At 44.7% G+C, this 13,456-nt stretch overlaps 1 protein-coding gene across 3 annotated transcripts in view; it reads left to right on the top strand.

The window, feature by feature from the left end:
* The first annotated feature begins 3,411 nt into the window (after positions 1-3,411).
* ZNF318 (zinc finger protein 318) overlaps positions 3,412-13,456 on the top strand; it is a 32,976-nt gene continuing 22,931 nt past the window's right edge. For all 3 annotated transcript variants that reach the window (XM_044251374.1, XM_044251357.1, XM_044251365.1), the window contains exons 1-3: positions 3,412-3,932; positions 6,819-6,970; positions 12,598-13,237. In XM_044251374.1, the coding sequence (XP_044107309.1) occupies positions 3,477-3,932; positions 6,819-6,970; positions 12,598-13,237 (1,248 nt within the window). In that variant the 5' untranslated portion in view covers positions 3,412-3,476. The remainder of the gene's footprint in view (positions 3,933-6,818; positions 6,971-12,597; positions 13,238-13,456) is intronic.

The following is a 13,456-nucleotide window of genomic DNA, read 5'->3' as shown; positions in this document are numbered from 1 at the left end:
CTCAACCAACTGCACTACGCAGGCACTCCTAGACTATTTTATATGGCAGCTCAGCTTACATACACTGTCACCCTTTAGTTGTTACTGTAAGGTTTTACAGGCAAGATATATACCACACCAGGCAAGATAGGCACAAGGCAAGGTTTATTAAAGGCGCCCTTGGGCGAGGTTCCGAGACTCAGGAGAAGAGAGTTGGGGAAGTCGTGCCCGGGAAGGGGTCAAGTGGGTCTGTTATTTGGGTTAAGACAGGGCATAGGTTCACAGCCATATAAAGTAAGGTATTCGGGGCGTCGGTTCACAACTATATATGGTAAGGTATTTGGTGGTTGGAGGGTAGGGGGAGTCCTGACGTTCCTGTTCCTTTCATAGGTATCGGTTTACTTACAGTGACGTGTCCTCGGCATATGTCCTTCTGGCGGGAGAGTCATAAGGGAAGAGGTCGGCCATTTTATTGTTCCTCCTGCATTCCCAGAGCCGCCGACCCAACAGTTACCTAAGCAGGTTCATTTTGCCCCATGTACAGCAGGCCAATCACTGAGACTTGGCGGTAGATGGCAGAGAAAGGAATTTATTTGCAAGGCAGCCAAGCATGGAGATGGGAGAACCAGTCTCAAAACTCCCTTCCTGTGCAAAGGAGTCTTGAGCATTTGTGGGATTTTAGGGAGAACATGGGTGAATGGGATTGGAAGTTAGAAAGGGTGATGAAAGGTCAAGGAATTGTTGATCTACACAGGTGCAGTGCATTGTCATGCCTGTTCAGAGATGGTGTATTGACATGATCAGAGGGCGGAGATTTCAGTCCCTTCCATGTCAAAAGGTCACCTGTGGACATTTGCGCAGGCCCAGTAAGAAGTTCTTGACAACTGAAGCAATATCATGTGACTTGTACCTCAGGTAGCTTTCCTCATAGAAGCAGTCCTCCATCCTTACGATGTGTTCCGTGGGCTGCCTGCTGTTTGGAAGCAGGCGGTTAGAAAGTTCATTGTTTGAAAAAAATGGGTCATAGGTGATGGTTTGACCAGGAGTCTTCCCCATTTCACTCTGACAGGCCTTTTACGTTACTTAGCTGGTGTGCCAAGTGGAGGTCTCTGTTGCATAGGACACATTATGAAATATGTTCTAAACTATACAGAAACCTTACATATAACTCATACGTTCTGATTAAGAGCCATCACTTTTTCGGTGATCGATGTCCATCATTGATACTGGTATTTTATTTTTTCACAAAGAAATCCCATTAACAAAATCTTTTTTTTTAAAGATTTTATTTATTTATTTGACAGAGATCACAAGTAGGCAGAGAAGCAGGCAAACACAGAGAGGGGGAAGCAGGCTCCCCACTGAGTAGAGAGCCCGATGGAGGGCTTGATCCCAGGACCCTGAGATCATGAACTGAGCAGAAGGCAGAGGCTTAACCCAGTGAACCACCCGGGCACCCCAACGAAATCTCTTTACTATTAAATTACACAACTTAAAAGAAAACAACAGAAGTGGACTGAGATGTGAATGATGAGCATTTGCCAAGTTTCTTTCATTCCCTCACTGTTGCAGTATACACTACACTGGTAATACCAATTCATGTTTGAACAAAATTGACTATCCATCCATGAAAAGTGATTTTAGATTTTAACTTAATAGAATGATTATGTAAGGATTCATTCATACATAAAATTCCAGATAAACTAACCTGGGAAAACAAAATCATTTAAGTGTTAAAATATACATGGAATATATTGATAATCTTGACATGATGAAGACCTTAAGACGTGAAACCCAAAAGTCAAGGATCAAAAATGCAAATGCTGGGGGTGCCTGGATGGGTCAGTTAGTTGTCTGCCTTTGGATCAGGTCATGATCTTCCGGTCCTAGGATCCAGTCCTGCCTCTGTCTTCTTGCTCAGCAGGGAGTCAGCGTCTCTGCCTGCTGCTCCCCTACTTGTGCTTTTTTTCGCTCTCTCTCTGGCAGATAAATAGGTAAAAATTTTTTTTAAAATGTACTTTGTTGTTACTGAGCTATGTTATAAGCAAATGTCATTATACAAACACGTAATATTGGATATATTTTAGATTTAATATGGAAACATAAATTATGGGGCGCCTGGGTGGCTCAGTTGATTGGGCAACTGCCTTCAGCTCAGGTCATGAGACCAGAGTTCCAGGATCAAGTCTTGCACGGGGCTCCCAGCTCCACTGGGAGGCTGCTGCTCCCTCTGACCTCCCCTCTCACAGTCTCCCTTTCTCTCTCTCTCTCAAATAAATAGAAATTTTAAAAAGAAAAGAAACATAAATTAGAAAATGGAAATTTTGTGGTTAAAAAAATTTGTTCTGCCTTTGCTTTGGAAATAGAAACTTGATTTTCTTACCAATTTCAAATTTTGTGTTTCTAGTTGAGAGATGAAAATCATCAAGCCACTGTTTTGTTTGGAAGAGTTTGATAAGGGTCAACTTTTTTTTCATGTTTTTGACCACTGTTTTTCTTCTTTTGTGTGTTTACTTTTTCTTGACTTTTGCAGGCTAAAACTGGGGACTACTACAGCCAGACGTCCAGGAAAATTCTGGTCTAGACTGGAGGTTCCGAATCGCTCACAAAAACTCTCTAGGCCTCCTGTCATTCTACAGACCCTTTGGCAGTGAGTGACTTTCCCCACGACCAGAAGTATTCTGGTTGAGAGAGCCAACAATTTACTCTGATGTCTGCTCTGGGTTTGACTCTTCGCCCCTCAACCCATCCCCATTCTGCATTATCCTGTCCTCAATTTCAGTCGCCAGAATTCAGGAGAAATGGAAAGTAAAATGATGGCTGAGGCTCCTGTGGGGGCCGGGGCGTTGGTGGTCATCCTTGCTATACCTGCGCCATAACTGTTTTGGGGGTTATTTGTATCCCATAACTTATAACCACTTACTGTCCCCACGTAAATTAGAAGGTTTAGGGAACAGGGCGAAGATGCTCCCGCGATGTCCCCAGGCTTCGAGCACCCCCAGAAAAGCCTGTTTCGCTCCCGCTAATCCCGTCTCTTCCGCCAGGCTCTACCCGCGCGGAGGCCCTCCAGGTCACGTGGCCACCGGGGGAGGGGAAGTGGGCGGCCTTCCCGCCGCCATCTTGCCGGCTTGGGGCGGAGCGTGCCGGGCGCAGGTCGCGCGCTCCGCTTCCCCTCCCCTCGGCCTGCCTCGCTCAGGCTTTTGCGCTCCTCCCCACTTCTGGCTTCTGTGGCCGCTCCCTGAGTGGAGGAGCGGGGAGCCCCGGAGGGCGGGGGGGTGTGTCGGACGCGTGCTCGCGCGTCCAACCGCCAGCCGCGGCCGCGCGCTCGGCCGGGCCCCAGGGGCGGCGCGGGGCCGAGGGGAGGGGGCGGCTCCGGCTGCGGGGGCGGCGCGTGGCGGCCGTGGCGGCCGAGGCTGCAGCTGCAGCGGCGCGCTGGGGCCCCGCGTCCAGGGGGCCCCTGGGTCGGAGCTGCCGTCGTGGCCGCTGCTGCCAGAGCCATGTACCGCAGCGGCGCCCGCTCCTCCGTCTCTTCGCACCGGCCTAAAGAGAGCGGCGGGGGCGGCCCGCGCACCGGCCGCAGCTCCGGCTCCTCCTCAGGCCCGGCTCGCCGCACCTCGCCGCCGCCCTCCGGCTCCTCCTCGTCGCGGAACGCTGCTCGGCGGCCCCGCTCGCCTTCAGGGCACCGCGGCCGCCGGGCCTCTCCGTCCCCTCCGCGGGGTCGCCGCGGCTCTCCGTCCCCGCCCCGCGGCCGCCGGGCCTCGCCTTCCCCGCCGCGGGGTCGTCGCGTTTCCCCCTCCCCGCCGCGGGCCCGTCGTGGCTCCCCATCGCCGCCGCGGGGCCGACGACTCTTCCCGCCGGGCTCGGCCGGTTTCCGAGGCAGCAGCCGGGGGGAGTCCCGCGCCGACTTCGCCCGGGACGGCCGCGGAGACCATCCAGGCGACAGCGGCAGCCGGGTAATCCCACCCCTCAACCGAGACTCCCTCTTTACCCTAGCCCCCTCTCCCGGGCTTCCCGCCTCCAGAAACGCCCGCAGCACAGGCGCCCCGAGGCCTCCAGGCCAGAGTCCCAGGATCGAGGGCCCTCCATCCCCCCACGGGCTCCCTCAGCGACGCCCGAACCTGGAGGTTCCCTGTCAGCCCCGGGACCCCTTTTTGCACAATAACGGGCTCGGGACCCAAACGGGCGCCTGGTCGGGAGGCAGTGCACCGTTTCTGGAATAGGCTGTTTCTCTCACTCTAGGTGAGATGCGGAAAAGTTTGCCAGGGCGAGGGGAATGCCCTCCAAACCGTGTGCCTGGTACTTGTGCAGTTTCCTCAGAATTCAGTGGTTTGGTATCCCCTTAGACATGAGCTGCTTCAGAGGTCTTGGAAAAGAAGCTGGAATGTCTTTGTGGCCAGTTAGGGTTGCCTAAACCCCATCAGCATAGACCCCTCGAGTGTAAACTCTTAGCAAACTGGAGGTACTTCTCCGAAATGAACTGTGCGTCCACAGTCATTGTAATAAATGCCACCACTTACTGAGTTATGTGGCAGGATTATGCCCAGCCCTTCGCTTTACACATTCTCTTTGAACAGTCACAGCCTTGTGAGCCGAGGCAGTGAAAATCGCGTTATTGACTAGCTGAGGTATTCAGAGAGGTTTGAGCAACTTACTGTCACATGGCTAAGAAGTGGTGTAGCAGTGATTCAATCCGTATCTACCTGGTTCCTGGCACCCGTGATTTTCACGGTTTTGTTCTCCTGCTCAAGGAACAGAACATGAGGTTAAGAAGTTTAGGGGGGCCTGTCCAGCTTAAGTTGGTAGACTGTGTGCCTTTTGTTCTCAGGGTTGTGAGTTCAAGCTCCAGGTTGGGTGGAGAGATTACTTAAAACATGAAATCTTTCTTTCTGTGTTTCTCTCCCTCTTTCTGTGTTTCTTTCTTCCTGCCTGCCTTTCTTAGAAGTAGGCTCCATGCCTAGTGTGGGCCTTGAACTCATGACCATGAGATCAAGAGTCGCGTGCTCCGTCAACTGAGCCATCTAGGTGCTCCCCCAAAATAAAATCTTAAAAAAAAAAAAATTAGATGTAATATTAAAAATGTAATACTAACCTATAACCACCTCTGGCCTGGGGCTGGTGTTTTGGAATTTGTTTTTATTTTCAGTTCACCAATCTTTTTTTAAAAACCCAGTGACAGAGTTTTTGTTTTCTTGGGTGGGGTGGCTTTCTAAAAATATTGGAGAGTACTCTAAGTACTCTGCTCATAGGTGAGTTGACTTGTCACTATGCTGAGATTTTCATAGCTGAGCAGGTATAGTCTGAGGAATCAAGCATTTCTACAGAGGAAGCAAAGAAAGTTGACTACTACTTTCCATAACGTCTCTTTTCTCCAGTGCTCTGGGCTTTTCTGTCTCAGTAAAAGACCTCATCCGTTGCTCAGCCAGAAACAGTGATTGTCTCCCTTTTCCAAGTGCAGGCTGTTGGTCACTTCATCTAATTTGTCAGCTCTCAGTCCAGGATACATTCCCCAAACTGTCCTCCTACCATCTCTCTAGTCTAAGTCCTATTACTTCCCATCTGTTAGGATCCTTTATATTCTTGTTACCACCCAGTTTATTCTGCATCCATCAATCAAAATCATTTTTTAAATCGTCATTATATACATTTGAGAAGTATTTATTAAACATCTAGCATTTATTAGGCACTGTTCGGGGCACTGGGGTTACAACATGAACAGTCAAAAAACCCTGCCCTCATAGAGCTTATATTCTACCAGAAGGGGGTCAGATAATAAATAAGATGGAGAAGTCAATTATTTTGGCATGTTAAATAGAACTAAGAACAAACAAGAACAGAGAAAGGAGTTAATACTTGTTAATAGGGTAGCCAGGGAAGGTCTGGGAAGGTGACTTTAAGAAAGACCTGAAGGAGATAAGAGGATGAGCAATGCAAGCATCTAGAGGAAGAATGTAGTCAGATCATATCACTCTTGAGCTGCAAATCTTTCTGTGGCTTCTTACTGCACTAAGAATAAAATTCAAATTTCCTAACTGGTTTCTGCCTGTCTTCTGTCACTTTGCTGCAGTCACACTAGCTGCCTTTCTGTTACCCAGAACACACTAAGCGTATTACAGAGCTTTTTCTTTTTGCCTGAAACATCCTTCCATCTGTTTTCAAGGCTGACATCTCATCATTCAAGTGTAAAGTTAAATAGTATCACCTCAGGAAAGCCACCTTTAACCCTTCTCTCTGAAGTAGCTCCTTTTCCCTAATCTCTTTCATGTTATCATGTTTTAATAATTTTATAGCACTTTCCGCTATCAGAAGTACTTAAAAAAAAAAGGTTTTTGCTTGCTTGCTTCACTATAATGAAGAGTGAGTGTATGTAGAGATTCTGAGAAGAGACTTAATTTACTCTTCTCGTCCCATGCCCAGTACTAGTAAATGAAAAAATGAAAGGGCACTGGTGGGGAGGGTTGGAAGTGTGGCCTTTCATCTAAGAAAATGATTTGTTGGGGCACCTGGGTGGCTCAGTTTTTAAGCATCTGCCTTAAGCTTGGGTCATGATTTCAAGGTCCTGGGATCAAGTCCCACATAGAACTCCCTGCTCAGCAGGAAGCTTCTTATCCCTTTCCCCATTCCTCCTGCTGTGTTCCCTCTCTTGTTGTGTCTCTATGTCAAATTTTAAAAATCTTAAAAAAAAAAAAAGATTTTTTTAAATGTGCTTTATTCTGGGGATAGGATCTTACCATAGCCATTCCTCTCCGTGTTGGGCTACTTTATAATTAAGGAGGAGTACATTTTTGGGTATAGGGATGTCTTGATCCTATGGACTATTACATTATCTTTTATGTTTGTAGAGGCGCTCTCCTGGTCTGCGTTCTGACTCTTCTTTGGAACAGAGCTTAAGGATCACTGTTGGCAATGACCATTTCTGTGTTGGCATACCAGAACGGCGACGGCTTAGTGATCGACTGGGGTCACCAGTGGATAATCTGGAGGACGTGGACAGGTAGGCTTCATGTGAGGAAGGTAGAAAAGTTGCTCTTTTCTGCATGATGTATTTGAAAGAGTGGTGCCAGCACTGAAGTTATGTCCTATATCCAGTACAAAGTACTGCATTGGAAAAGGCTTTCTGAGTGGGGATAGTATATTGATGTAGACTCTGTTGCTGAAAGAGTTATGTAGAAGACTTCAGAATGTCGTCCTTGTCCATCTGGAAAGCTGAAGGGACATAAGCAGAGTTCCCCAGATTAAAACAGTTGAGATGATAAGGATTCTAAGATACTGGAACTAGGATCCTTTCTACAAAGGAAAGTTCTGGACAAAATAGGAAATCTTTTAGTGGTGTTGTTTTTCAACTTGATCAGGTTGAAATATAGGTTCAGAAAGGGCTTAGATAAATTTATGTCTAATGTATGTATCTAAATATGTAAGCATTAATGGAAAGTTAAAGGTCTTTAAAAATGTTTAATTTCAGTTACTACTTTACAATTGTTGGAATGCTGAGGAAGGACAAACACACTCCGCAGAGTGTAATAGGTCCCAGGTATTAGGAACTTAACTGTATATGGGAAGTAATCGCATTAGGTATGTCTCACCACAGGAAAGTAAATAAATAAGAATGGGAGTACAGGGAAAGCAATCTTTCTGAGAGCTGAGAGCCATGTCTCTTACAGTCTCTGCCCAGTATACTGGGAGTTTTCACAATGATGAGCAGTAGCAACAAATCGATGTGATAGTCTTACAAACTGAGACTGTTCATGCCGTGGTACACCTAGCATAGGCAGACAGGTGGGGGACAACTGGGCAGGAAGTCTGAATACCAGTGCTACCCTTTGGTAATATTTTCTTAGAAGCCGTAGTGGCAATTTGATGTGGCAAAGCAAGGCAGGACAGTTCTAGGTCATACAACATAAGCTTCTGAAGATAGGGCTTCAAGGTATGTGACTGTGTCCCTTAACTGAGGCAAAAGCCCTTGCCCTTCTGACTGCTTCTATTTTGGGAGATGATTGAGTAGGTGGTGCATGGTGTGACTCTCTTCCTTCCTTGTTAAGGTTTTGAGGTAACTTTAGCATTTCCTCTTGTCAGTTCCAGGCTGTCACCTCCCCTTTCCATAAGCTTCGTTATGCACGTGTGCTTCAGAGAGCTAATTGTCTTTTTTTAAGTTGTAAAAATTAAAATTTTCCTTTTAGGGAGTTTGGGACCCTAGTTTTCTTTCCAGAATCATGTGTTTCAGAGAGACAAGTCTATTTTAGAGAAAATGAGATGAAGGTTCTAAAAGGAGCTACCAGTGGGGCACGTGGCTGGGGCAGTTGGTAGAGCATACGTCTCTTGATCTCACAATTATGAGTTTGAGCCCCATGTTGGATGTAAAGATTATTTAAGGAAGAAGAATAGAAGGAGGTACCAGTCCATTATTTTGATGTTTGTTCTGTGTACTTTTGCTCAATATGGTTTGTGTGGATAATTACGGTCTACTAAAATCGGGTCATAGGACCATTGACATTCTCAGGATGTCTCCTGACAGCGTGTCTAGTCTTCAGCCTGACCATTTCTAGGTCCAGGCCATTTTTGTACTCTGTATATAGGTGTTTTAAATTTTTTCCTGGGCACACCTGGCTGGCTCAGTCAGTAGGGCATTCAGCTCTTGTTCTTGAGGTTGTAAGTTCAAGCCCAACGTGGGATATAGAGATTACCCAAAAATAAAATCTTTAAAGTTTTGGGGTTTTTTTTAAGATTCAGAGAAAGAACAAGAGAGCAAGCACAAGCAGGGAGAGCAGAAGGCAGAGGCAGAGGCAGAGGCAATCTCCCTACTGAGCAAGGATCCCGATGCGGGACTCCATCCAAGGACCCTGGGATCATGACCTGAGCCAAAGGCAGATGCTTAACCAACTGAGCCACCCAGGCATCCAAAAATAAAATCTTTAAAAATAAACCAATAAACATTTTCCTGGGACTCTGGTATTCTTTCTCTTCCCTTATTGAATATATTAAACTTTATATCCAGTTTGGATTACAGCCAAATTGCCAGAGTTGTCTGCGTTCTCACCTTGGCATCCCTGTGTGTATTAATCTAACTTACTCTGGAAAGGGAACATGAATAGGTTGTAAGAAAACAGTCAGCTTTTGAAGATTTGTGGATGTGAGGTCAGTTTCCCATGTTATCAAAGTGTTCCATTCATGGAATTCTTAACCCTTCTTGCCCTAACATAGGTTGAAGGAGCAGGATTTTTTCCCTCCAGTTTGCCATAGGGAAAAGACAGAAGCACACAGTTTTCTTCCAGCATTTTGGGGAATCAGCAGAGGAAAAGAATGGGATGTTTGGGCTCTGGAGGATCTTTTTCCTGTTTTTATCGTATATATATTTTAATAGCTTTATTGAGCCATAATTCACATACCATAAAATATACCCATGTAAAGTTGTACAGTTCAGTGACTTTTAGTATATTCTTAGAGTTGTGAATTCACTACTGTGATTAGTTTTAGAATAGTTTTATTACCTCTACTCTTAGCTATTTATTAGTTAACCCTACCACCTGCCCTAGCTTATCACTAATCTACTTTCTGTCTCCATAGATTTGCCTATTCTGGACATTTCATATGTGACTTGCCTCTTTCACGTAGCATAATATTTTTCTTTTTTTTTTTTTTTAAGATTTTATTTATTTATTTGACAGAGAGTGAGATCACAAGTAGGCAGAAAGGCAGGCAGAGAGAGGAGGAAGCAGGCTCCCTGCTGAGCAGAGATCCTGATGCAGGGCTCAATCCCAGAACCCTGGGATCATGACCTGAGCCGAAGGCAAAGGCTTTAACCCACTGAACCACCCAGGCGCCCCAGCATAATATTTTTCAAGACTCACTCATGTAGTAGCATATAATAGTACTTCTTTCCTTTTTACTGCCTGTAATACTTCATTGTGTGTGTTTTGTTTATCCATTTATCAGTGATGAATGGATAGATAAATTTGGGTTGTTTCCATGATTTGGCTATTGTGAATAATGCAGCTATGAACAATTGGTGTATAAACTTTTATGTGGATATATGTTATATTTCTTTTGACTGATACAGTGCAATTCATAAGTAGAAAAGTACAGAGAGGGAGCTCCCCTCTACTTGCTAGATGAGATGCTGCCCAATTCATGAATAGCTTAATAATGCTAATTAAATCTTAAAAAAAAAAAAAGTAGAATAGGACAGTGAGCCCTCACGTACTCATCACCTACATCCAACAGTCAATTTTTTAAATAGATAGACCTTATTTTAGAAAAGAGTTGGATTTAACTAAAGCTTTCAGAGAGAGTGGGTCCCTGGACTATTCTGAGCTACAGGGTATGGTTACCTTTTTAGGGCTTACTTTTACTGCAGCTAGTGCTTTCTCTTATCCTTTGGGAGACCTGGGAAAGGAGTACATGGACTTCTAATAAGCAACTTAATTTCTGCCCTGTGTTTACATGATGGCTCATTCTTTAAACTGTTAATGTGCAATTTTTCATTGTGGATTTTTTGTTTTGTTTTGTTATGGAGGTTTTTTGTTTTTGTTTTTGTTTGCCTCCTTTTGCTGGAGATTATAAGTCTGGACGGAGACTCTGGGAGGAGTCTGACTTCTTGATATACAGGGGTGGATTAGATCTTGAGCTGGTATGTCATTTGGTGTAATATGTAATAGTTTTAGTGTGGAGCTGAACATAGAAGTATGGATGAATTTGCCATTACCTGTGGAGCCTGTATCTTTCCCCCCTAAACTAATACAGTCAGAGTTTTCTATGGTAGATGGTAGCAGTGGAGCAACTCACGAACATTCTTCCCTGGAAATAGGTATGTTCATGGCCAACAAACTTAAAGAGCAAAATGTTTTACTCTGGTTTGATTTCAGAGTTTGTCCTTTGTTCAATCCCATTTTTTTCCCTATTTTATGCTATATTGAAAGCTCAAAATTCTCCTGATTCTTGGGGAGCAGGTGAGTTATAGGAACATGGATTCCCATGGGTGGCATTCTTTTAGTGGACGTGATAAAGTTTATCTTCAGTAGTCTTTCATAAGGTTATTTATAGCTATTACCCAGGTCTAAAACAAAGACAGGACTGGTGAATAAGAAAAGGCCATTCTTTGATGTTCTGCTAACTCAGTCCCAGAGAAAGCAACTAAAAAATCAAACAAAATGAAAGAAAAGCTAATTCTTAGAAACTTTCAAAAAATAAAGGTAGGTACTGGAAACTGTAGAAAACACCAGTGTGAATGGAATGTGAGTGACCTGTAAATTTTTCATTCATATTATTTAAAAGTTGTATGCTCAAAGTGCTGGAGGATCTTTATTTCCACCTGTGATTAAATCAGAGATTGTTTCGGGGGGCAGTAGAAGCTCTGTAACTACAGTACCCAAAAAGATTAGGACTTGTGTGTAGTACAGAGCTCTGAACAGACAGGTGTTCCAGCCTATATTTTTATCTTCATGCCACAAAGGTCCAAGACTGTATTATTTTTATGAAATAAAAATATATAGTGAGCCAAACAATCACATACTTTTTCCAGACCCAGGACTAGCAGGGTGCCTGTGGATATCCAAGCAAAGTAGAAAAGAGGGAATTAAATAGGCTGTGAAGGAATTTTATGGCTTTTAATATGTGAACTAGCGAAACAAAGCATTGGAGAACCTTCTAAAACTTGTGAGAAAATAAAGCCAGTTAGGTAGCTCAGTAGTTTAAAAAATTTTCCCTACAGTGAAACACTTCTTTTCCAAATGATATATAGAATTTTATCTCATAAACAGATAAAATTAGAGCTAGTACAGTTTCAGTGAGGTGGAAGACCCAGAGCCATGCAGGCTTTGCTTTTTTTCTTTCTTTCTTTCTTTTTTTAAGATTTTATTTATTTATTAGAGTGAGCACAAGCAAGGGGAGGGGAAGAGGGCAAGGGTGAGAAGCAGACCCCCCTCTGAGCATGGAGCCCAATGTAAGGCTCTATCCCAGAACCCTGAGCTGAAGTCACACACTTAACTGACTGAGCCACCCAGGGGCTGCCAGGGTGTGCTTTCTTAACATGTCTTTCTTTTAGGCACCTCCTGAGCAGTCTTTAGAATCTCTGTAGAACATAGCTTGAAAATCATTGATCTGGCCTAGTGTTCCTCATATTTTAAAGTGCATACCTATTACCTGAAGATCCTGTTAAAATGCAGATTCTGGTTCAGTAGGCCTGGATGGAGCCTGAGAGTTCACATTTCTAAAAAGTTCCTGGGTAATACAGATGCTGCTGATTCACACTTTTGGTAATAAAGAGCTAGAATTTAAGCTAGTGTGGAGTTGTGTAATCCCGGGCTTTTTGTAATCTGGTAGTGATATTTTCAGATCTCCCAAGCCCTAGTGTGATAGTGTGCATCTCCAGAGTCTACTCAAAGAGATTAGCCTACGAGCTCTGTCCAGACAGACTAGTACTATCTCCCTTTGGTTAGAGGCTAAAGTTGCTTGTGTCCTGGAGAAAGGCAGAAGAAATGTTCCATGGGTTTGTTCTTGGACTTCATGATTATTGTGTTTTGTCTTGAGTATTCTGTAGCCCCTTGCTTGAATGTCAGGCTCTTAGTCTTGCCTGGTCTCGCTGTTTCCAAGTCCATTGTATTCAGTGATGCTTGTCTCTTTCCTCAGGGATGACCTGACTGATGATTCTGTCTTCACTCGAAGTTCCCAGTGCTCTCGAGGTCTTGAACGATATATTTCTCGGGAGGAGGGACCTCTTAGTCCATTCTTAGGACAACTTGATGAGGACTACCGGACAAGAGAAACTTTCCTGCATCGTTCTGATTATAGTCCCCATATTGGTTGTCATGATGAGCTGTTGCGAGGAACAGAAAGGAATAGAGATAAACTCAAAGGCTCCTACTCCATAAGACCTGAGGAAAGGAGTCGGGAGGCCAAACGGCCCCGTTATGATGACACAGAGAAGATACACAGCATGGGAGGTGATCACTCAGGTTTTACATCAGGGACCCGCAACTACCGACAGCGTAGACGAAGCCCAAGCCCTAGGTTTCTAGATCCTGAGTTTCGAGAGCTGGACCTTGCCAGGCGAAAACGAGAGGAAGAGGAGGAACGAAGTAGGAGCTTGAGTCAGGAGCTGGTTGGAGTTGATGGTGGTGACAATAGCTGTCCCATTCCTGGACTATCAGGTGTCCTGACAGCATCGGAGCCAGGATATTCTTTACATCGGCCTGAGGAAGTATCTGTGATGCCCAAGAAGTCAATTCTGAAGAAACGGATTGAGGTGGACATGGAGCCTTCCATTCAGGTCTCTGCTGCATTTCTAGGGTCTCTTGCTAGTTCCTCTAATGTCTTAAAACTTGGTTACTTTCTCAGGGGTGTATGTTTCTAATGATATCTTTGTAATATATCCTGGAACAACCTTGTTAGGTTTATGAGCTGTATCTTCCAGGATTCTCCAAAGGAAACTGTAGGCCTAACAGTGCATCAGTAGAGGGCTTCTATTGTCATATATTAGGCTTTCTAA

The sequence above is a fragment of the Neovison vison genome, chromosome 1 (assembly GCF_020171115.1).
Source record: "Neovison vison isolate M4711 chromosome 1, ASM_NN_V1, whole genome shotgun sequence".
NCBI lineage: Eukaryota > Metazoa > Chordata > Mammalia > Carnivora > Mustelidae > Neogale > Neogale vison.
Note: the sequence above shows the minus strand (reverse complement) of the source record. Positions and strands in the feature narration are given on the sequence as shown.